A 26640-nucleotide genomic window follows, 5' to 3' on the forward strand; every position below is an offset into this window, starting at 1 on the left:
TACGATAAGTACATTAAACACCGATTAATTGATAGTGAAATATCGCACATATATTGTGACTATATTTTATCTTTATGGCAAAGCTACATAGGGTATTTGCCGTTGTCCCTAAATTTGAACTACTGACAAGAAGGAAATCAAACAGCATTACACTACCACCCATCATCCGCACTAAGGGATTGACTGTTACTCATATAACACACCCATAACTTAAAGTGGGAAGGGGAATATTTGTTGATGTGCATGGATTAGAACGAGGCTGATCTTATCCGAAAATTACAGTTCTGCCACAGAGCCAACCCTCACACGATGAACTATCGAAAGATATTCTGTTATCTTCTGTTGTAATTACGACTTCATTTGAAGTTTTTTATTATTATTATTTAGAACTATAAACGTAATTATAGGATCCTTATGGGACGATCATTTAACTACAAGATTATAACGGAACAAGAATATTTAACCCTGTCTAGGCTTATTTTTAAATTAGCCGACTATCAACGTTGTTGTTGTTTTTGCTTCGCAACAGTAGTTTCCTAGGGATTATACACAATTGTAGCAGCGATGTATTTTCAGTTACTAGTTTGGTTTTATTCAGTGAGTCTTTTAAGGCTATTTTCTACGTTCATATAATAGTCACGTTTCTGTCTTTAGGTGGTGGTAAACGTCGCAGTTACAAGGTCCATTTGTCTTCTTTTATCTACAGCACCTCAAACGTACACTTCGATGGCTGGATAATTTAACAAGCGCATTTTATAAACATCCTAATGTTATTACTGCAGCTATTAATCTGTCCGTCTTCTTATCTTTAATGTATTAAATCATGCCGGTTCGAACCTTATAACGATTCTAATGTCGTGCTCTTATCAACGATGTTTTGACTTGTGCTTTTCAAGACGTTTTGCTTTTGTAAACTTATGCGTAAATGTAGATGGTTTCCTATTTGCTAAATCACCTTATATTTGTATGGAATACCATAGCTTACTTGTTTATCAAGTTAGAGAACTCAGATATGGCTGTTTAGCACACGGGCAGCATTTTAAGGTTGGAATTACAAATTACAAGGTGTTTTATCGTGTTTAAATATGTATGTTTATATATACCATATAAAGGGAATTTCTTTTTTTCACTTTTGACGAAGATAAAGCATTACTTTTAGAGCAATCTTTGTGACTTTTTATCAACTTTTGCTCATTTTCAGGTACTTCAGGGCTATTCTTATATAATAAACTCCTGACTTATATTTCTGATCCTCCAGTCTTCTTTCTGTTGTTGCTATTAGTTCAAAGAGTTGCCTCATATTAAAATAGTTACTAATGTGTTACTGTACGGCCAAAAATGAGTTAAACATGTCTATTTCTATTCCTCCAGTCTTCTCTTTTTATTGCTGTTAGTTCAAAGAGCTGCCGTATTTCAGAGCTTAGCGTGCTACAACTATAAATCCAAGAGTTCTTGTTGCCACGGAAACGCGATCCGCACTTTCAGGCCGTGAGTGCACTATGAGAAGAACGGTCAAATCTCACTCTCTGGTCAGATAAGAGTAGCTTCAGAGTTGACCATTGGTAATGTTGACTAGCTACCTTCAACCTAGTCGATAAATTCAAAATTATGGACAGATATGCGCATACGGCGCCTGTGTAGCTTTGGACAAAAATTCTAAACAAACAAATCTTGATGTTTCAATAAATTCCCCACTTGCTTGTTGTTCCGAGAAATATTTTGATTGGGTGTTATTGTGTCTTATTTTTCTGTTAATAGCAATTTGTTAAACGTTTTAACGATAGAATTCGTAACGAAATTATTTAAAATTACTTCTGTAATTAAAACAATTTGTCCTCTCTCTTTCTATTTAAAATTTTTAAATTATACATTGAAAATAAAATTCCGATTCCTTTCACGCAAACGTTAAATAAGCTATGACCTTTAAACGTGTAGCCTATACTTGTAGAATGTTATAATGTATTACGTATCCCAGCTTTGACAAATACGTAAGCCGCAGCACATGTTATAGCTCGTGAAGGCGCCACGAAAACAATATCACAGACCTGCCAGTTCTAAGAGTATGTGAATACATATTATTAGTTTTTATCTGAAAAATGTTCACTTTGTATGATAATAGAAGATAATGGAATTTTATACTTGAACAGCACCTAAACAGCCAGGTTAAAGACCTTCCTAATCGTGAACTACTCTCTATACATGAGAGAAACAGAAAGAAGCACCCGTTTTTATGCCCGACTCTTTGAACTGAATAATGGGATTGGCTGTCACTTTTATAGCGCTCCCACAACTGAAAGTGTGGAGCTTATCCAACGGCATTATGTTTAGAACCCAGACTCCGTTATTCCCATTCGTTTATGCTAACCATTAAATGACATCCAGTCCTATTATAGGATTTTTTTTATTAAAATAACTGATCTGCTTTGCTTATATATATCAGGCAGGCGGTAGCACTGCCTATGTAGGGATAGCTCGGATTGTTAATCGAAATGGTATTTTAAATATCTCCTCAATAGGTCATCAGGATTTTACAATACTATAGAGTGTTTCCTTTTATAACAATATTTATGTAATGACTGAGTCACAAGTTCTGGGAATATCTGTAAATATCATAGCAAAAAGTTTGAATTTTTTGTTCTTCTTTCTTCTGTTTCTTTTTTTATTACATGATAACTAAAAACCGAAACAATGGTGTTAACCAATTTCTCTGAGGAGACAGAGTATCAAACGCATTTATAAGCATTATTAACTAGTAGTAACTTAAAAAAATCATAATTCTAGTGTAAATGATGTTATCATTATCCCATAAAGTTAGCTTTCTTAGAGAAATTTGGTTATTCTTTTAAAAAGCTTATGTACGGATTGAAACAAAAATTACCAGCCAATAATAGATAAACAATAAACATTATAGTTACCTCATTGTACTTAGAACTTGGTTATAAATACAATCCTTCTATATCTATATCTATTAAACAAAACAAGCAAACGAGTAAAGGAAAAACTTTTCAAAAAGAAAGTAAATGTAGGGATGGCTAATATCAATCCTTCAAAAACAATGCAAACAAGATAGTAAGGATGACATTTGCATTATCCCTACATAATAGCACAGACAAAATTTAACATATAGCAATATATATAACTATTCAAACACAATTGAGTTTCATTTATCCCATTTTTGTCTATTGACATTCTACTACACTATTTTGTAGGGATGATGCAAATGCCATCCCTACATTGACTTCCCATTTTGAGAATTTTTCTTTACTTGTTAATCTTTATAGCTTAAAAAGAAAACAAAGCAAAAATACGAATTAAAAGAGCAAGCAAGTTTTCAAAAAATGCTCAGTAAAGCAGCGTGGGCTAATTTCTAGCTATATGTATAGAAATGTGTGCCAAAATAAAATTATATTTAAGCCAAAAGTAAAGTTCAAAAAAAGAAAGTTTGTGTATAAATTATTTAGATATTGGAGTTAAAATTGGAGCTAATTTTGCATTAACCTTCTACCCTGTTTAAGTTTATTTTTATGGTTAAATTAATTTTGTGCCCTTAATAGAAGGTCGGCTTCACTTATACAGGGAAGTAAAATAAAACCGAGACCGAAACTTAATCGATAAGGACCACTTGGTCTAGTATTTTTTTGTGTGTGGCCACATTGTGGTTTGTTTATACAAAACTCTATTTTGGAACTTCAGAAAAGTAAGGGATCTAGCTACGTAGTTTAACTTTGTTTATTAATATCAATCACGTTTTTATACAAGAATCTTTACAACTTGACTCTCAACTCTTGCATCTGGATTTAAATTGGTTATGTTTTATTTTTTGGGTGGAAAGATAGAGAATAAAGTGTTGACCTTTACGTTAATAATCTGGTTAGTTAGTGTAATTGTGTGGATGTAATACAAAGTATTCTGAGCGCATGATGCAAAAAATTAACAAACTAACTCCTCTTATAAAGCTAGCATTAACGCTAACAAAGCGGTTAAGATCGTTTAGATAAATCCCTACAAGAGCTGGGGAGGGGGTGACGGGAGAAAGGGCAGACCAACGCTAACGTGCGTGAAAGACGAATTAAACCGTTTCTTTCCTCTGATGCGGAGGGTTTTCGACTTCATCAAGCAGAATAATAGTAATATGACCACGAATTTGTTACTGTTTCCAATTTTATTATAAGTTTTTTTTCTTCTACAACCAGAATATTCACTAAATTTTCTTCGAATGTAGTGTAGGATTAACTACGTATGTAGATAAAAATAAATACACCAATTATGACAATACCTTAATTTACATCATTACGTGAAGTTGTGATAACTACTCCTTCTAATTTGATTTCCGAAGCACTGCGTGTGTTAAGATAAAAATGTACCACAACACACGCACATAGATAATTACATTATCTCATTTGGATATAAGTAACGAGAAAGTAAATTTGTTCGCAATTATCCACAACATTCAGTAAATTTATACCAAATCTTTAAAACAGCGTAGAATACTAAAGAATGCTTGACACATATACAAAAAAAAAAAACGTTATAATAGAGCACGAGACTAATAATGTGTTTAATTTTTCCGAAACTCTATACTGACAGGTTGAACAATTAATCTACGTATGGTTAAAGTCAAGAAAAGTCCCAGTCCATTTCTTCAAATCAAAGCTCATATCTGTTGGTGCTGAAATGTTTTTCTTTGTTGTTGTTGTTTGTTTAACGAGCAACACATCCGTTGTTACTGTCCTTCTTCACGTCCAAAAATATCGGTTTCAAATCGCATCCGGTTTTGTTGTAAGCATGGCGAATGACGTCTCATTGTGCTTGTTGTGCCCACTGTGTGTATTGTGGTTACTGCCACTAATGAAAGACGTGGTAGTAGTGAAACTAATGCAGCTCCCTCTACCACGAGATCTTCGGCTAGTATAAGAATTTAGGACTTCACCATGTTGGGACGGTCGGGAACTGATGGAATGACGAGGAGCGCCCCCTAGTGTCCGAACCATTTTCCAGCGTTCCATGTGATGACGAAGTGAGTTTCGCACCTAATAAAACAAGACATCTTGTTTTTTTTTTTAAACTAGATTAAAATGATAGACTCCTAAACGTAAGCTTTATTTTAAGACAGCCTCCTGACACAAGAATCAGAACGCTCTTAATCGATCAGGATTGGTTGTTTTGAAATTATTTTTACTCTTCCATTTATTATAAGATAAGAGAATTAACTCATTTACGTGCTTACCTCTCCATTGAAGAAACAGTACAGAATGGCTACTGTAAGGCCCTGAAATGTAATAAAATTAAATTAAATAGCAGTAATCAGCACTGCTCTTTACAAATAAACATTTATTAGTGATAATATATAGTGTAATATTTTGAATTATAAATACCGTATTGTAGACAGGAAAATAATATTCGTGTTTTTAATAAAATGTACAATGACAGTCCATAGTTCAAATCTCAAACGATACAAATAAAAAGCGAATTAGATGATATTGATCCTGAATAATATAAAATTATAATTTTTATTTCGTACACACACACACACACACTCATATATGTATATATATAGAGGGGTCAATAATTAAGCAAAGCAAAAAATTATGGATTACCAGGGTAAATCATCAATTTTTTTCGGTATAGCAGCGTTCCAGAAATTTGGGTTAATTTCTAACTATCCTACTCTTTCAGAAAGATAAACAACGAAACTTTGGTTGTAAGTAATTTAAAAAAGCCTCACTCTTCCAAACTTCAATAGCACGGTGAAATAGATTAACGACTTTATTCATAGCAGTTGAGAGTTAGAACGTGTAAAATACGAAATAAGGTTTTAGTAATATTGAACAGTTTACCTAACACCTCACGTTCCAATAGCAATAATTCAACCATGTTAAGAGCCTCTTCTTATGTACTTTTTCTCTGTTGAAATTACGTGAGTGGATAAAAAAAAAGATGCCGCTTTTCCCGATTAATAAAAGTATATATATGTATATATATATACAATGTTTATTTCTATGTGCAGAAAATCGATAATTAAGTGCTTGCACACCGGTAAGTTTGAGACCTTATGACGCTAAAATTCGGAATTCGATCCCTTCAGTAGGCATAGCACTAATAGTCCATCATGCAACATAATTTATCGATAGTAAAAGCACTGTGCTACGTACCTGAGTCGAGAGTAAAGTTGCCTGCAGGTAAGTAAACACAATTCTTGCAGTTCTGTGATTGGGTGTTACGATGACCAGGACATAAGTGACTCCTAGCAGCGGAATTAGTACTAGCAAAGCCTTTGCTGCCTTTCTACTTGTAGAAAAATGTAATTTCAATAATATTTTTATTTTATGATAAACACAGAAAAATGTCCCTTCGCATAAATTTTTTCTTTCATTTGAGTGAGTCAAATCTAGATTAAAGAAAAAGATACTATAAGTTAGTTGACAGACAATTTTAGTTAAGGAAAACGTGGAATAGATGTACCAGGTTTCTCAGCACTCGCTACTGTCAAAACTTAATTAAGTGTAGAAATTTATATGGACATAACAGAAGTATCTTGAATCACATGAAAACTAGTTCTGCATTTTTTTTTCTCCTCCACTCCATTCCCCATCAGCTTATTAACACACGTCTCACAAAATTCAAACAAAAATGAATCGTGCGTTTCTTGAATGGTTACATTTTATGGTTAAATAATATCATTATTCAGTGATCTCAGATACAGTATGATTAGACTTCATGAAAGAGGATATGGTTTTCAGCAGTCTACTGTTGCTACAACATACTTTCTCATAGTTGTGTATGGAAGCACGTTATGCTAATACAATAGTAAATTGACAAATAACGACTTATAAGCATAATGATGGCACAGCAGCAAGATAAGTAACAATAATTCACAGTTTCACTATTTTTTTAAAAAACCAACTGTCCAGGTTATACATTTAATTTGTAAGGGTTCTACAAAGTTGTCTAGGAGTTCAAACATTATTGACTATCTTAAAATAAATCACTTAGAACAAAATATAGAAAATTTCAGCAAACTATAGGAAATATTTACAAGGTTTTTTTTTCTAGTTCCAATGGGCTACAATTATGCATGAAAATTGTAATTAGTTAAATGTTTAAATTAGAAATGTTATCTGTCAGTTTATTAACTCTCTGAGTTCATTATGTCTTATTTTGGGATTCTAAGTTATTACCTGTATTGTTTCTGTTCAACAGTTGTGGCTGCTCGCAGCTTGGTAATTAATACCCACATGATCCGAGCCAAGAAAAAGATGTTTATCTAGAATACAGTTGGTTAAGTCAGTTTAACCCACTGTTTGGGTACTACTTTAGATATTGTTACACAAATAAGTTGTAATAAATGAGACAGGGAACAGTATTTATGCATATATAGATATATATGTATATACAAACCATGTTGAAATAGAACAGGGAAAAAATAAGAATGATTTAATCTAATCTGATAGAGTTCTCTTATCCAAACGATTGATAATATGGTAAACAGCCATGAATTTCTATACTTGTCAATTGATATCATGTAAATATTGTACTTTTCTTCAATTTTTTTTTTGTTGAAAATATAGGTTATAGTAGAGCACAAACTATATACTGATAACAGAATAATACAGTCCGTTTTAAATCATCTTTGGATTTGAGATATTCTGGCTCTATTATTAATCTAATAAACACTGAAGTCAACTGTATCAACGCGTGATGAGTTCATTACCGTGTTCTAATATTTCTGACTTAGATTTCTAAGCCAGTATAGTAATTATCTTCACGAATTAAATAAAATTTCCTTCTAATATTCTTTCAGCAAAAACAGGAGGAAGGACTTATAAATGGTAATTTCCAGGACTTTGTTTGAAAATCTATATTTTCATTACGGAAATTCTAAACAGTGTGTTTGTAACTCAAAAAAAAAAAAGAAAGAAATTAAGCAAGGATTTCATTAAGCGTGTTCGTTTAACGTTGATCGAAACTTATGACAATTAACTAGGGATGTTTTTATTGGGATGCATGTTTATTTCGTTTGTATTTCTTAGTTTCAAGCTACACTGCATGCAAGATGAAACTGTATTGATTTGAACCGTCTAGCTGATTAAGTTAAATTAGATGGTCTTGTTGTAACCATACTACTTTGTAAAATAACATAAAGAGTATTTTATCCGATTGGACGGAAGAAAACACCTCTTTAGCAGTTGTTGACTATAGGGTTTATACTATAACAAAATAATAACAACAATGAATTGGGGCAAGCTATATTGTACACGTTTTCAGCCATGTGCGATACTTATCAATGTTTTACCCATGTGTGATACTCGATAATGTTCTGCCCGTGTGTGATACTCGACAATTTTTTTACCCATGTGTGATACTTAACAATTTTTACCCGTGTGAGATATTCAACAACTTTATACCCATGTGTGGTATTCAACAATATTTCCCTCATGTGTGATACTCAACAAATTTTAACCGTATGAGATATTCAACAACTTTATACCCATGTGTGGTATTCAACAATATTTCCCTCATGTGTGACACTCAACAAATTTTAACCGTATGAGATATTCAACAACTTTATACCCATGTGTAATATTCAACAATATTTCCCTCATGTGTGACACTCAACAAATTTTAACCGTATGAGATATTCAACAACTTTATACCCATGTGTGGTATTCAACAATATTTCTTTCATGTGTGATACTCAATAATTTTTTACCCATGAGTGATCCTTAACAATGCTTTACCCGTGTGTGATACTTAACAATGCTTTCCGCTATCTAACGTATGTGTGATGCTTTCTTGACAAAACCTTTTGTAATTGTTTACTAGCGCTTGTGTAGATGTTTAATGCAAGCATTTTAAGAACTACTTACCATGAGAATAGCGATGACAGGGACTATAAAGATATAGTCGTAATTGTCTTTGCTCTGCCATGGGCATCTAAAACAAATGTTGTTAGAAAACAAGATACTTTAGGACTGAAGAACATTGCATTCTAACGGTATGTTAATGTTTTTAGATTAAAAATTACTTGTTTATTTCCAAAAAGTGAGAATTAGTGTTTTGGTATCATTTGTTGAATGAAAGGCATCGTTAGAGCCCTTTAGACACTGTAAGAGTGGATGAGATATCTTAAAATATTAATGATATCTGTGATGTGAATCCTTAGCTTATTACATCCTGAGTTCTATCACTTAGTTACTTTAACAATTCGAACTTGGTCTTGAGTTTTATTATACAGAAGATTGATTTATTTTTAGTTAATTTGGGATTAGAGAACTAAGACTTAGGAGCTGTATTGTATAATGTTTTTTTTTATTTCAATAAATTAGACGTAGGAAAAAGTCATAATTTTGTGACACCCATCAGATGAGCAACGCTATTTTAATATAGTTTTTTGCAAACAAAGACCAAATTACAATAAAATTGTAGAGTAAGTAACTATAATATATATATCAATTTGTAGAGTAAGTAACAATAATATATATATCAATTTGTAGAGTAAGTAACAATAATATATATATCAATTTGTAGAGTAAGTAACAATAATATATATATCAATTTGTAGAGTGAGTAACAATAATATATATATATATATATATATATATGTATATATTTGAAGTTTTTATATTCGGATGTCTCTTTACTTTAAAGAAAATCCCCGGCATAACTGACTAAAAATAAGCTAGTCTTTAGTGACATTTGAAATAAAGTAGGTTATACTGGAAACTATTACAGGTGTATAAGATATAATAAATGAGGTGAGTTGTTTTGTTTGTTTGTTGTTAAGCCTGAACCTACACAGTGGGCTGGCTATCTGTGTTATTCTCACCGCTAGATGAGAGTACCTGCATATCTAATTAGCATAAAAACTATATATTTATTTAACTGGCCTACTGTTTATCATTTAGTTGAATAAGTGAAATTGTATAATGACTTGCATGAAGTTTTAAGCCTCATAACGATTCATAAACAGAGCTGTAACTTTTAGTTAAACAGTTAAACGTGTGGAGACTGTAAGTCCTCCTATATTGGCAAAAACCAAACGCCATTTAAAAGTCAGAGCCTATGAACATATGGGAATTTCCATTAAAACGCAAAAAAAATTGAGTAGCCCCCTGTGTTTCCTCTATACGCCAACATAGTGAAGAAACAGGACATCAACCTATACTATCAAATTTCTCTATCATCTACAAGTCTAATACTGACCTGGAATTATTGATCAAAGAAACCCTCCACATCAAGCAGCAATCTCTAACACTGAACAACATGCAGTCTTCATTTAAATTACACATTTGTAATATGTTCGTATTACTGATTTTACCTTTTTCGTTGTGTTTTCTTGCTGTAGTTTCTCCCCATAATACTGTTTTGTGTTTTATTTGTTTAATTATCGTTATATTTAGCAACTGTACTTTGAAAATGTATAAAGACTGATGTAAATTCATTTTATTCTGCTTTTAACTAGAAGTTCCGAAAACGTACGCTAGGAGATAATTTGAAGATATTTGTTGTTATTTTTAATTATTTCATAAGGGAAGTTCACTTCACGTTTTAATTTCTACTTAGAGCCCTCGTATTGTTTTCTTTATTTACAGACATGGAAGATGCGTGTATTTACCAAGTGTGCTATTTTAGTCTTCAATGATCAAAAGATGTTGCCAGTTTCTAAGTGTCTGATTTCATATTAATTAGATCTTACACAATTAACAATAAATTTATATATTTCTTAAGTGATTATATTAGTTTAAGCTGACTGAGAAGTATTTTGATTTTGTTTCCAGATATACATCTATTTGACAGAATATAGTTTTTGTAAATTTCATGTCTAATAACATTGTCTATCTCAGGTGGTGAAAAAATTATATAAGTAGCAGTAGAAATCCAGTTCTTTAAGTTCATTTTTGTGACTTACCCGAGTTGAAGGAATACATCACCAGTCAACGGGGAGAAGTAAGCCTTTACAGGCGCCCAAATAAGAATTACAAGTGCAGGTAGACCTATAATGACATCAAATTATTTTACATAGTGTTTTATATTCTAAAAATACAGTGATAATAGAGTAAGGGCTAGAACTTTGTTGCAACTGGAAAGATGTAAGATAAGGTCGTTCTATGATGTTCAATTTTAACACCTTTCTAATACTCTATTATCTCTTTGTACGTTAATAAGAAAATCAGGATTGACAGAATATATTCTAACGAAATACTTGTTAACAGTCTTTTAAAGATAGTACATATCAAGCATCCGTGATACTTGATATGTAAAAATAATGACCGGGCTATATGTTTCCAAACACTAATTGCACAAGAAATGACGACTCGCTGTGAAAACATTTCAGAACATGTTGCTATGCCATATATACGTGTGTGTTTTAAAACAGCATGCAGGCTTACCCCATCCAATCGCAGCGTACAGATGAAATTTAATGAAGTCGATTGAAAACGTTTTAACCACCAGGATGTAAAGGTATAAACCTTCCACAAACATCCAAAAGAAATTCGTCCCCATCAAGTACGTCAGGAAAATAGTGAGGATACAGGCCGTCTAGATAGAAATAAGGTTGTAACTCAATAGGGTTTCAAAGAAAATGATCATATGTACATATATATATTAAAGAAAACATTTTACGTTTTGATCTTTTGTTCTCGTTTGTCGGATATTCTCTCAAAAATGCATAAGGTCTATCTGCGCCGGCCGTCCCTGATTTGGAACTGTTACACTAGATAAAAGGTAGCTAATATACAACACTCACTTGGACTACTCTTGACTGACTGAACAATGGACTTTGACTCTCAATCGTATAACGTACCCACGGCCTAAAGTATTGGCGCAATTTTGCGACGACGGGACACGAACTTGGGACTATGGGATTCACAATCCAGCATGCTGACCGGTAGGCCACGCTCTGTACTGTACATCCTGCTTAACAAATATTCACAAAATGTGTATTACTGATATTACGTTCGAAACAACTAATGAGAATCATCTAAGCGGGACGTGCATTCAAATTAAATCTAACTTGATTTGGCAAGCATATTTAATCCAACGTTTCGGTAAGTGTTTCTTTTATATCCTGTCTACTTTTAGTGAAAACGACTCCAAGAGAAGATCAAGGTATATTACACTGGATTTCCAACAACTTTCATGTAAATATGAATTATTCTGGAAAATATTTGATAATAGAATTATTAATAAACAGCTTAGTAAATTAAGCTACTGTGTTAATGTTGCTAAAATGTTTCTGATTAACGTTTTTCAGGGGTTTAGATTGATGCGAAGCTATATGGGATTATCACGTTCCAAATGTGTTTCAGTGGTTTAGACTGTTAATAATTTTACCTGTACGACGCTGTAGTAGATCATCATAAACTAATGTCCATCAGTGGTTTAGACTGTTAACATTTTGTTTTTCTTGTAAGAAACTGTGGTGGATAATCATGCTCTAAGGGCGTGTATTGGTTTAGATTTTTTAATGGTTTTTTTCTGTACCAAAATGTACGGAATCATCATGCCTTCATATCTTTCGGTGATTTAGACTGTTAATAGTTTTTCCTGTGCAAAGTTGTAGTGGATCATCATGCTCTAAGGGCGTGTATTGGTTTAGATTTTTAATGGTTTTTTTCTGTACCAAAATGTACGGAATCATCATGCCTTCATATCTTTCGGTGAGTTAGACTGTTAATAGTTTTTCCTGTGCAAAGTTGTAGTGGATCATCAAGTTTTAATGTCTTGTACTGGTTTAGATTGTTAACAGATTTTCCCATACAAAGCTGTGGTGGATCCTCATACTCCAATGACTTTAACTGGTGGACCGGGTGCGGCTTGATTGCTAGCCTCCCGAACTAGGAAACCGTCGAGGGTTCATGGTTCACGTCCCGTTGCTGCAAAATAAAACGCGCTTCTCTCTTTGGGCTGTGAGTGCGCTATAATAGTGATAGTTAAATCCTACTATTCAATCAGACAAGAGTAGTAGCCCTAACGTTGGCAGTGGGTTATTTTGGCTAGTTGCCTTCCCTCTAGCCTATCTTACAAATTAGGGACAGCTAGGTACACAGATTCCATGTGCAGCTTTGTGTGAAGATTATAAAAACACAGCAATAAACATAGAAACAAACTTTCATTGGTGGTTAATACTATTAATGGGTCATTATATTCTAATAACTTTGAATGGTTTAGTGCTTAAACGGCATTTTGTACTAATTTGTAAAAGATCCCAAAATATGATGTCTTTAATTGGTAAAATATGTCAACAAAAACTTTTTAAACGTTGTTCATTTCATTGAGTTAATACGGTAAAAAAGTTTTGTACTAGGCTATGACAATCACCATACGTTGTCGTATATTCTGATGATTTAATTCGTTAACAAGTCTTTGTAACAATTTGTAATGAATCATTTTATGCTGTGTATCATCCGGTTATTAAATTTGTTACAACGTTTTGTATGAAGCGGTGAGAGAAAATGCCGTGACTTCATTGTTTGGATCTTTAAAAATGTTTATCACGTTAGGTTTTGTTTCAGCACTAATACTTGAACATGAGATGTAATGCTTAGCATTGCGTCTCTTTTATGTTTGAATATGGTTCTGTTTCTAAGGTATTTAAAATATATAAGCGACAACTTACTGATTCAGGTTATGAAATTGGAACTTTTATACAACTGTGGTGTTATTATTTGAAATGGCTAACTAATTAAGTTCAAAATAGAGCATTGTACTCGTACGAATTAGAACAACGAGTACCTCAGCCCATAAAAAGATTCATCTTTTCATGAGAAACCCCTAGATACCCATATTTTAAAGCAGTTTTAAGATAAAATTGCTCCAAGTATGACAATCATAAGTTCTAATAAAGTTAATCTCTACATATCCTTTGAGAAATATATGTTCTTTCGATTTTTTATAAAGGTTTCCCATCCACACGTTTGGCACGAGAGATGGCATGTTAAAGCGATTGTCGTCTATCGTTATTTATGTTCTGTTACTAACTGATGAAGTGCGCCGAATTTCGATGAGGTCAATTTCCTGTCATGTAGAGGGCGTCTTTTGCTTGTTAGCATCCAATTTCAATCAAGTGTATCGCCCCACAAGTGTAGTTAAACTTTAGTTTTACAAGCTCTCTACTTGTATGTCACTCCATATATTTCATGTTTCTGTCTGACAGCAAATGCTAAAATGAAAATGGAATATTTCAACCACTGTCAGAATTTTAAACTCTCATTAGACTTCCCACAATTTTGCATTTCAAATAATATAGCACAAAAATGTCAAGTAGCTATTTTAGACACTAGTTTAGCATATATATTATGTGCTTGCGTCGAACTTTCTGGAGTTATAACATAGCCAGCGTTTCGGTCTTTGTGCTAAAGACTTCATTAGTCGTCTGTAACATCTTTTGCTTGCTACGAAGGCCGAATTATACAATACATATACGAGAAAGTAACACAGTGTTGTAAAACGCAGACACACAAACAACGCCCATAGAAGATTATTCCAGTTTATTTTAATACCTTAGCGGGGTAAGTAAACCAAATTGAAAATAATAACCACTTTTGTCTTCATTAATTACATTATTAAAGTCATCCATTCCAAATTTAATTGCATTTTTCCCTTTATAACACGCGGTGTTACTAATGAATTATAATTTGATTCTAGCAATTAAACTCTCTAAAAATACTGACTAGATTGAATTATAGTGATCTTTATAAATAAAATTATAATGCTTATTTTCTAGTTAAAGTGAAAATGTCATTCTAATTAAAATAATTTAGACTATCCATTAAAATGATATTTATTGTAGGTGTCCTTGAAGTGTTGGCTTTTGTGTACTATTTAAGTTAAAATTTTTAGAGAGCATGGGAATTAATATTTCTATTTATTGGATAATAGCAAGTAAAATACTAACTTACCTTTGTTTTTATCAGTGACGGTGAGGGGCCCATCTGCAATGATGCAGTAATGATCCATACTAGGTCAATTAGGATGTATGTGACGATTAGGTGAGTATGAATGGTATTCCTTAAGCACCTGAGATCTCTGAAAAACATGATAAAAACACCCATAATGTTATTTCCGTACGTTTCAACTTACACGGTTTCAAAAATTACGTACTTAAGGTAAACGCTGCAGTTTTCTGTAAATCTGCTACGTTCAGTTGTGTAGGGAATATTGATTCGATCAAAAACTGTTCTTTATAAGTATGATGTAGTTTACTACGTACTTTGATATGAAAATCAAATGTTAAAAATAACACTGCACGTTTAGTTGAAGTTTGAAAATATGCGTATAAATATTGATATAAAGTGTGCTTTACATTTCTTCCATGTTATTTTGTAATTAAATATATATATATATATATATGTATGTTAGACAAATATTTGTAAAATTGTATCTTACAACATAAAAAAATATTACAGAAACATTTCTTAGGATTTCTTTATTCTACAATAAAATGAAAAATCCTTATATCGTATTTGACAATATTACAGAAACCCAAACTGATGAAGAAATGTTTTTAAACTTTGTTTTTTGTAGTTCAGAATACTTAAATAATGTGCTGGCATTATGCTTGGAAGGTCTGCAATAAAATTTTGTGTCGGCTTGAAAAATGGAGTTATTAACGAAAAGTACGAACTACAAAGTTCAACTCTTCCTTGAATAACCTCTAAGATTCATCCAAGTTATTTAATTAGTTGTATATAAATAACGAATAAATCAACGAGATTATTACTTATTATCTTATAGATGGAAAATACGTAAAAAAAAAAGCACGCAAATAATTCAGTTAAGAAAAAACATCGTTTTATTTGCGTAACTTCAAACTGTTACATCTATACGTCCTGAAATTATGAACCAGCTGATATTATGAAAATTATTCATAATATATCAGCGGGTCAGTTGTTCACGTCTTCATAACACAAACACATACACAAAATAGTGCTTTACACTTTGGAGTCGTAGGTGCGTCATAAGTGTGACTGTCAAATTCTATGGTTCAGTCAAACAACAGTAGCCCAGAAACTGACGTTGGCTTTCCTTCTAGTATGTCAGTTCAAAATTAGGAATGGATCTCGCAAATAGCGCTTGAGTAGCTTTCTTAGAATATCCGAAAACAAACAGCTAAGTAAATGATAATATGCCAGGTAAAGGTGGAAAAGAGCAACAAGATCCTTAAAGTATATCCCCGCACGGAAACCCCTTAAATTAAACCCCCATACAGTAAATTATTCAAACTTAACCCCAAACTTCGTAACTTATTATTTCCTGCATAAGTTGTAGAGGAGAACCGAAAAACGATCTCTTAAAGTTAAAACGTAAATCACGGTGTTTTATTTATCCGTTTTCATTTTTATCTAAATATCTTATTACTATATTAACAGTCTTTATAACCTCGTGCGAGTCAAAAGCAAGCTAGTATTTACATTAAGATATAAATAATAAATATATGACTGACTGCCTATTGCTGAACACCAGCATTAGGTCAAGTCGGCAGGATAAAAAGAGAATAAAGATTAATCTCTATCAAACCTTTCAACGTTTTAGGGTTACTTTAGTTTTGGCTGATAAAAAATAAATATTAAGTAGGCGAAATGGCAGGAAAAAACCCAGAAACGTCCACTAGCCAACATATTTAAGTTTCATTTCATTTTTAGGGCCGTGTTCTAGAAATTAGCATGCTGGACTGCGGCTATGAGGCTCCATGGTTTACGTCCCGTTACCGCAAAGAAAGAACAATTAACTCCATACGTTGGGGCAGTGGATGCCTTATTAGAGTAATGGTCAAACACACTATTTGATTAAAGAATCCAAAACGTTGGCAGTGGGTGCTGTTCATTAGCTGCCTTTCTTCTAGCCTCTCACTTCAAAATTAGAGACAGCTAGTGCAGATAGCCCTTAAGTAGCCTTGCGCGAATATCCGAAACAGAACAAACAACGATTCTCAGTTTCAAACGGTTTTCTTATATAAACAAGTGTACTAATGGTGAAACTGAGTAATTGGTTAAACAATCAATTTCCGTGCGTACGTACTAGAAATGTTCCGTGTCGTCAAATCTCTAATAGCAATACGCTATTCCTGTTATAATAGCAATACGCTATTCCTGTTATGACCCAATCAGTAAATCGTTGTCTATTTTTTTTTTATTTGTGTTTTTGTGCAAAAAGCATTTTCAACATGTCCTTTTAATATCAAAATAATATTTAATTTTTTTTTAAATGGCTTGAGTAATACAAACAACAACAACAAAAAAAAAAATCTACGCACTTTAAACATTCAGGTTATCAGTCTGATTTCCCAATCACTGAAACCTATATGACACCTGGTGAGCGTTTACGTACTCGAAATATTCATGTTCCCAATCATTATATTTAGATAACATCTGGTGGCGTTTTGTTTTTTTCCTGTTGATTGGTTTAAATCTGATCACTTTAACTCAGGTGTATTACCCAATGTTGTTGTTAATATAGTATTATTACATTGATATTTGTATATTTAATCTCACCTGATTTTAGCAGTAAAATACATTTTGATAGTTTCCTATATAATATTTTATCATAAGCTAATACCTATTAGATTGTGTGCTATATTTTCCAGTTTTTCATATTAATTCCTCTTACTTTTAAAGTTTCCGTTTACTTTAACTTTTCATGTTTATCGACATATTCAACGATTTTTTTCTATACATTAAAGGAAGAAAGTACGTTTCATCTTGACTTGATGTGGTTGTGGCAAATCTTACTAAAAATAAAGCCCTTCGTCCGTTTCTGAAATTAATTTCTGCCTTGTGAGTGATTAATAAAACAAGGAGTTAGTCGAAGTTTTAAAATCTACTAAATGTGCTGTTAAAAGTTACATGTAAAAGCTTTAGCAAATAATCTTTTGACGTAATGTAAATCATTTTATCTCATTAAAAGCTTTTTACATACGTGATGTGAGATCGAGTGAAACTATCTCAATAACAATTCGAGAAAAGAAGATGTTAAAACTTACTTAAAATACAGAAAGATCCACAAAGCGACGAAGAGAGCGACCAAAGAAATCCCATATCCAACAAAGTAAATAGTAGTGGCTTCTTTCACATCCCACAAAACCTAAAGATATGATTAGATACTGTATCTCAATTAACGCACAACTCCACCATGCCTAGGAACGTAAAATAAAAGACAAAGCACAAAAAGCAAAAACCTATTTGAGATGTTCCACTACGTAGCTGGCGAGATACATCATCAGGTAAAAATATAAACTATTGTAACTATTAATAGAAAACTTGCTATAGATGTTTCTATAGATACCATTTAAATAGATGCATTTGAGAAAAGAGATAAAAGAAAGTGAACGGTCACATGATCATAGCAAAATCACAAAATTATCGAAATCTTGCATTAAAAGGTATTAGATTTATGAGTTACGTTTTATATAAACATATATTGTAATGAAAAAATGCAAATGAAAAAAATTATAAACAAATGAATTACGTTTTACTTTAAATATTACTACCAGTCCTAATGATCTACCTTGATAACTGAGAAACATTCGTTTTTATTTGAGATGTCAATTTCATGTTGTTTATAATTAAAATATTCTTTGTTTTTGTAAAGAAATTAAATATTTTTTTTTTGTAAAATGGGAACAATATACAAAATGTGTATGAATCTAATATAATAATAAAGCCTTGCAGATGTTTGACTGGTGTTTACTCGACTTATGCAGAGAAGCAGTTTGGAAGGGATGGGGATGTTCGTGATATCTTCGTTATGATATTAATCACAATATCTACCTTTAAGAGATCTGGATCGCTTTGTAGGTGTGTACATCTTGAATAATCTGATTTTCTAGCCCACGTGCCGTTCTCGTAGCAAAATCTGCTGGCATTTTCTGTGAATATAGAAACAGTTTAGCAGTTTCATAAATCAATTCATATGTAGTCACTGTCTTCAAGGTCCTCAGAAAGTTTCATGATATTAAACTAGTTCTCTTCGTTTCATATAAAAAAGTACACATAAACATACAGTTATATATGTAGATTTTAATGTTAGTCTTTTCTGGCCTTCGATATTTTCTGATGTGTCACAGAACAACTTGGTTTTTGTTAATAAAAATATTGCACATAATCTTTCAAAGTAAATGCTACGCATTCTTTTATTATTATTTTTTGTATAAAATATGTTTCTCTTCCATAACTTCCTTTTCAACAACGCTTTAAATAAAACATTTTTTGTTATTACATTATGTTTTTTTCACATGAAGTTGATGATTGATCAGAACCCACAGTAGAAAGTCGACGGCTTTCATCCCAGGGTTCGCTGCCAGAAAAGTCATGGATGAATCAAGCGTAAAGGGCAGTCGAAAAGCGTTTGTTCTGAATGAACGATTCCCACCCTATCTCGATCTACATGTCCTATATAAGGTTTACACTGAGAGCCGCTTAGCTAAAGCTGCGATGGATCGATCTAAGGCTATTATTGTGACCGCTGAATGTGTACTTCCACCGAGAGATATCACAAAGTTATTGTCTATGTGTTGTGCGAAGAAAATTAATAGAAAACTTTTTATAGTGACAGTATATCTCAAAAGCGATGAAGGATCCTATCCGCGACATTCTCTCTTCTACCCATAGCAACCTCCCAATCCTATTTCCTGTTTGGTATCACAAAGTTGCTAGCTCTAAAAAACCCAACAATATTAAATTGGTGTGTCGCCATATACAGAGAGTATTCAGTGCTGCATAAAAAACAAAAAACGTTAAATAACGCATTAATTCCATCAAACAAGTGTTGCCACACCCTGACAGTACTTATTGTCAGCAAAAATCATTAAGTGTCGCCACACCCAGATAGTAGCTACTATCGGCAAAAACCATTGAATAACTGTCGCCATACTTAGATAGTAGCTATCACTAACAAAATCCATTAACTGTCGCCACACCCAGATAGAGCTACTACCGGTAAAAAAAAACATTAAATAAGTGTCGCCACACCCAGAAAATAGCCAATATTAGCAACAACAATTAAATAAGTGATGGAAAATTGAAAGACTAGCTACTGTTGCCACAAAAAATATTAAATCATTCACAAAATTACAGTATCGGTTTATCGTTGAATTTTTGGGCAAAGCTATTCGAGGGCTATCTGTGCTAGCCGCCCCTAATTTTGAAATGATAGACAAGAGGAAGGGGAATTAGCCAAATCCACCCACCGCTAACTCTTGGGATATTCTTTACCAACGACTGTGGAACTGATCGTCACATTATAACATGAGCATGCTCGGCGACGGGTTTTGATCATGCGACTCAGAGAATTGATCGCCCTAGCCACCCAGGCCAAACAGTGTCGGAAGGGCAAATATTGAATAAACCACGACGTTGGAACTTTAAATTCATAACAGTCATGGTTTACATTTTATTTTAAATTAAGTTATACAGATGAACAACATATCAAAAATAGTAAAAATATCTACAATTACTAAATAAGCCGAGCATCATAAGTCGTCATTATCTACAAATTTTTTATTTATTGTATTCATTGTTTCTTATAATTGCTTATGAATAATCTTGATATGAATATAAACTTTACAACATTCAAAGAAAGAATGTATTGGAATTATTTTTATATTTAATATATCTCTCACGATATACCAAGAGTTTTAAATGAACAGTAATTGCACTAGTGTTTAGTATAATGATTTAGGCTTAACCTAAGTCTGTCACGCTAGCTGAGCGTCGGAGCAGTAAATCTACATTTACTTTTAATACATATAATTAGGTTCTACTGGAAAGGTATTTTTGTAGATAGCTGTTTTAACGAATTGTACACTATTATTTACTAATATAACATGAATTATATTACTTTTATATCTACCACCAAAGTAAGGTTTAAAATAACACACATTTTTCTTTGATTAACTCTTATTGTTTTCATTGTTTTCTAACACTTACATATATGTTGTGAAATATGTTAATCATTTATATGTGTATGTGTGTTAACATGATTATATTTTAGTGTTTATATAGGATAGGTTCTTATGTACAGGAATCATTAACAAGTTTTTTTGAATAGCACGTGAAGGTTGTTTTATTCTCACTTCATCTTAAAAAGTTTTCTTTATTTTTATACTTTGTGGTCTTCGGTTACTCAAACGTATATTAAACTGGGATCTCATTTTATCCAAGCAACAATATCATGCTGAGTAAAATTGCATGAGAAGTTATAATTAAATAGAATAGATAACGACGGGCGATGAGAAAATAGCAGTACTCTTTTCTTCTGCTGAACGAATCAAAGCTATAAATTAAATAAAAAGAATAACTTTCAGGAGAAGTTAAGCGGCAAAAAACTGGAGTTGTTATGGGACAATACAGTTCATACATGCAAGCCATTCTTTTTTTTAAGAACAGTTCATTCCAAATCCACATTTTCTTTTCTAAGAACCTTTTTTTTTCATCCTTTTAGAATTTTCTTACTATAAGTGAGATTGAGAGTTGAATAGCTACGTCTGCAAAAATAGCTGAATAACTACGTCTTTCAAGATTTTAATCCAGGGTTATAGCATCGTATGATTCGCTAAACCCTCACTAAGGTGTAAACGCATAGTTCTGAACACTTTGACATGTCTGAAGGGCCTTATAGCTATATTAGACAGTGACTCTTTTTTCTTTGTGCATTTACATAAATACAACATCTCATAGTTTTTAAATTTTATGTATACATATATATATATTTCTTTGAAAATTATGCTGTGGTTATTTGACTCACTCAGGAAGAAGAACACTAATTATTGGTTCGCCACTTCTTCTGAATGAGGAGTAAAGTTATTCAAAAAAAGCAAAAATAAATAATTAAATAATGAACGTTGAATAATAAATAATAATGTATTGTTAATCTTTACCCTAATTCTGAATTGTAAATGACTTAAGCAAATTTGATCGAAATTATACTTCACCAACTCCATCTGTTTCATACTATTGCAGTTGTTGTTCGCGTAACTTGATAACATTAATAGCGTCTCAACCATTACTGTGTCTGTCACTTTCCCAACCGAACTGATAAGCTCTGGTACTGTGCGAAAAGTCTTGTCCGCCCTGGATACAACAGACGTAATGTGGTTGACATGTTGTTTGTTATACATTCTCCTTTACTTTCAATTATTAGTTTATATAATTTAATTTTTAGCCAGTTATGGGACAATTATGAGGAAAAATCGTCCCCTAAATAACAGTTTAAATGGCCCTGACTTATGTACTTACGACTTATCAGGAAAAATCGTCCTCTAAATAACAGTTTAAATGGCCCTGACTTATGTACTTACGACTTATGAGGAAAAATCGTCCTCTAAATAACAGTTTAAATGGCCCTGACTTATGTACTTACGACTTGTGTCATAACGAACTCCGTGAAGCTCTCCAAAACAAGAAATTTCAACCATTGCGCCACCTGGCGATGTAGGCCAGCATGAAACTCCATCCCATGTGGTGTTACAATACGAGGTACTATCTGGAAGTATAGTTAGTATCATTACCCTAAATACAAGTGGGGAAGTTTATTATTAATGTAGTACATTGTACTACGGGTCACGTGGAGAAGTTGGACAGTAAATATAAAAACGTTATGTTATTGCAGCAAACACTGATTAGAAACAGTAACATGCACATAAATACATATAATATGATAATAAATTTCTATTCAATAACTGAAGTCAGAGTCAACCTTATAGAGAGAACTGTTGTTCGGATTACTGATTAATAAGATACTACCATAAAGTCAGTATCGATTCGTTAAGAAAAGCTGCAAGGTTTACGAGTAAGTTTTTTGATGACATACATGCAGTAACTTGAATCAAAATTTGGTCTTTGATGAATCAAAGCATAAATTAAAACTAAACTAAGGTAGTGCATCGTATTTTGAACGAAAAGTTTTAATCTCAACCTAACGAAGACTATGCATGAAAACTTCAAAATAAAAATTGGTTTTCGTTACCGAGCTCCAAAACGAATCCGTAAAATCAAGTGAATTTTAGAATAATCAGCTAGTTACAGCCTATCTAAACACACAAAAACATGTATAATGAGATTTCGAAATAATTTAGTTCGAATACTACCTCAAAACAAAACAAAAATTAAAGAACAGTTTGCGGTTATATGCTAGTCCACCCCTTTAACAGGTTTGCTTGAAAGAATGATAAACGTTTGTAGGGAAATGTGAGGAATAACTAAACGTTTCATTCTTTCATTTACAAGATGAAATAGAAGTCGACATTTGAATTTATTCTCCTACAAAACATCTGTTCCATTCTATTTTTCAATCTTCCTTGATATCTGACTGAGACAGGAAATGTTATATCTTCCCCGAAAGGAATATTCGTTTCAACATTTTGTATTTCTTCGTTGGCTCTAAGATATAATGCATTTCTGACAGGCAAAAAAATGTTGATCACCAACGTTGTATATTTGTAATTTTTCTGATCAAATTTACTTAAATTATTATTTAGAGGAAGACAAATAAAGATACAACTATTTTATACAGGAAAATGTATAAATGATGAATGTTTGATAACGTTAATAAAAACCAAGTAAGCTAATTTTGTTCGAAAGTATTATGCAAAAATAAGAATATATAGGCAAACGCACTTGAAATTAGGACAAAAGGAAATACAAAAAAAATCCCTGTTCTGTAAAAGAAACACATGGCAAGAATTATCGAATTATAAACAATGCCAAAATGTACTGTAATTCACTTCCATGTAACATATTTTTGTAATAGCATCTCAAAAATGTATATCTATTTATCCCCCCCCTTAGTGGTACAGCGGCATGTCTGCGGACTTACACCGCTAGAAAACCGGGTTTCGATACCCGTGGTGGGCAGAGTACAGATAGCCCTTTGTGTAGCTTTGTGCTTAATAACAAACAAACAAACAAAATTAAAAGAGATTTACGGAAGCACTGGTATGATAATGAATTACAAGGTGTCTTCTCGGTGAAAAATATTTTTCAGTTGCCTCATCAAAATCCACCAAAGAAATATGATGAGAACTGGTACAAAAATATTTAGAACATTTCCCCGTGATGAATATATTGCTTATTGAAAGCCCCCCCCCCCCCCAGTGGCACAGCGGCATGTCTGCGGACTTACAACGCTAGAAACCGGGTTTCGATACCCGTGGTGGGCAGAGCGCAGATAACCCATTGTGTAGCTTTGTGCTTAACTACAAACAAACAAGCTTATGGAATACCCCAGTAATGAAGAAGTAAATGACCCATTATTTACAGGTAATTGTTGGAGAAGGAATATTCAAAACAATTTTCTTATATTGGTATTGGTTCTTACTTAAGATTATTTTATCATTTTATAACATTTATAAAATTTATTTTGTAAGTAAGAAACCTTAGACTCTTATAATATCCAAATTTCAACCATTCTTAGGAGAAAATTAACATCATATTATGGAAAAGAGTTTAGAGCAGTAATATAACCACTTGAATAGCAAAGCAAAAAATAAAATCACACTCTGCACTTTAGGGTCGTTGGTGCGTTATAATAATGACTGTCAAGTCCCACTATTCGATTAATGTATAATCCAAATGTTGACAGTGGTTGCAGTTGATTAGTTGTCTTCCCTCTAATCTATCAGGCTTCAAAATTAGTGACGGTTAGCCCAGTGTAGCTTCGAAAGATAGCTTAACATTATAAATCCTTCTACCTGAATTAATATTAACCTTTGTCATTAATTCTATATTCAGTAATATAAAAGACTACAAATGACTTAGGCAACTTAGGCGAATAATGCCTTTGTTAACAGTATCTGTATTCCGCACACACACATCGCAAACCAAGACAACGAATCCAAGGATGAGAAAAACAACCCTGCTGACACATCAGCTTATCATTTTAGGGGCAAAAAGGTCTAGCAATGTGGGGATTCCCTGGAATCATTTCCGAGTAATAAATTCTTTAGATTATTTCAAGGGTTGTCACCTGTTAACAGAATCTCTTGTTCGTTTTTCTACTCTCCGAACAAATGTGATTATATTTTTCATTGTGGGTAAACTGTTCTTTGATTCACTCGATCACAGAAAGATGGTAGTTAAGGAAAAATTGATTGAACTTCAATTTGTTGTCTCAATTTCAAATTAATATTGACTGTTTATCAAACAGTATTTACTTATATTACAGAAAGCGTTACATTAATATTTATTAACATTTCAAAAGATAAAAAAATTGTTATACCATTTCTAAATAATAGTTGAAAATCACAAAGACTTCAAAATGCCTAACAAGTCACGTTATATACCGACCTATCCTGTCCTTCTAATGTAGACTTCATGTTTCGGAAAATCTAGACACCTAGCTTTGTTTCACTTTGATGTCATAACACATATTTTTTCTATTTGTTTAAAAGCCTACTAAGCTACCAGAAGAATAAGATATCTTTTATGCGATTAAGCTAACGCATTTGAAGTGACATGAATCACAGTTTTTCTTCATTGGCTATCACTGTAATTTTAACTGTAGACATTTTTCCTGACAGCACATCGCCTTGATAAGTTAGAATTCTCCTAAAGAAGTGAAAATTAAGAAAAACTATAACTTAACAGGATGGAACAAATGAAAAAACAAAAATTGTTTTAAGATATTTTCGGTATCTATTTGGTTTATCATATTTGAGTAATATAAATATAAATATATTAGTACGTAAAAGTTTATACTTCCGTAGTTTTGGGTTTATTTTTGTTAAGGTTGAAGAGTACTTTGATGGAACAGATGGGCTTCTGTGACCTTACTTGTTCCAGTTGTGGTGAATTAGGCTACCCATGCACAATACTAATACTGATTTTTCACTTTCAGATAGGCTAGAACAGATAACAAAAAGTATCTTAACCAACAAAGGCATTCACGAATACCAATATAATTAGGTTCAACAGCCAAAAATTGCCAGTGACAATAAGACTGGGTACGTACAGCAGCAAGAGGCCGTTCTTACTATACGGAGAAATGTAATCAGAAACCAGAGAGGAATAGCTCAGTTATCCTTTTGAATTTTCTTCTCAGTGTTTGTTAGAATGATATAAGCTCGCAAAAACACTCACATCACAACGGTTACGTTCACTTCTTGGATCCCTAGCTTGACCCTGACAAAACTTTGTTATTAAAAGGAATTTTACTAAAACTTTAACCTGTAAATTTGTTTTAAGTGAGAACAAAAAATAAAGAACAATTTCTTTACAGTTCATCGGTGCTGAAAGAAAAGTTACAAACTGCTATGCTTCCTAAATTTGAAAAAGAAGTTGCTAACAGTCTAAAAGAAAACCTTCGTTTCATGCAAAATATAATATGTATATATAATTGTAACGGCGTCTATTTTTGGGTGAGGCCGTTCTTTTTTAAATATTCCTTTTGCAAAGTCCAGTCCAATGAATGATGAGAAAATACTTTTATTTATCCACTTACAGGTTATTTAACTACAATTACACTAACTAATAATAAAGCTAACTTCACAAATAAATCATGCCTCAAACATATTTTACTTACTGTTTTGTTCGTAAGAACATTATTTCTAGTACCTATACTGCTTCATTGCTACATAAACTCAAATTTAAGCTAACTGATTGGCTGACACCGTATTAATCCACCACTAGACAAAAAAAAAAAAAA

At 32.5% G+C, this 26640-nt stretch overlaps 1 protein-coding gene across 1 annotated transcript in view; it reads right to left on the reverse strand.

Moving 5' to 3' along the window:
- Positions 1-3892: 3892 nt before the first annotated feature.
- LOC106460299 (diuretic hormone receptor-like) overlaps positions 3893-26640 on the reverse strand; it is a 75072-nt gene continuing 52324 nt past the window's right edge. The window contains exons 3-13 of the mRNA XM_013919993.2: positions 22360-22482; positions 18771-18868; positions 17984-18084; positions 14904-15030; positions 11391-11541; positions 10910-10994; positions 8868-8934; positions 7179-7264; positions 6153-6285; positions 5228-5269; positions 3893-5030 (exon numbers count right to left, since the gene is read on the reverse strand). Coding sequence (XP_013775447.1) covers positions 4758-5030; positions 5228-5269; positions 6153-6285; positions 7179-7264; positions 8868-8934; positions 10910-10994; positions 11391-11541; positions 14904-15030; positions 17984-18084; positions 18771-18868; positions 22360-22482 — 1286 coding nt within the window. The 3' untranslated portion in view covers positions 3893-4757. The remainder of the gene's footprint in view (positions 5031-5227; positions 5270-6152; positions 6286-7178; positions 7265-8867; positions 8935-10909; positions 10995-11390; positions 11542-14903; positions 15031-17983; positions 18085-18770; positions 18869-22359; positions 22483-26640) is intronic.

This window comes from Limulus polyphemus, unplaced genomic scaffold (genome assembly GCF_000517525.1).
Source record: "Limulus polyphemus unplaced genomic scaffold, Limulus_polyphemus-2.1.2 Scaffold745, whole genome shotgun sequence".
In the NCBI taxonomy this organism is placed as follows: Eukaryota; Metazoa; Arthropoda; class Merostomata; order Xiphosura; family Limulidae; genus Limulus; species Limulus polyphemus.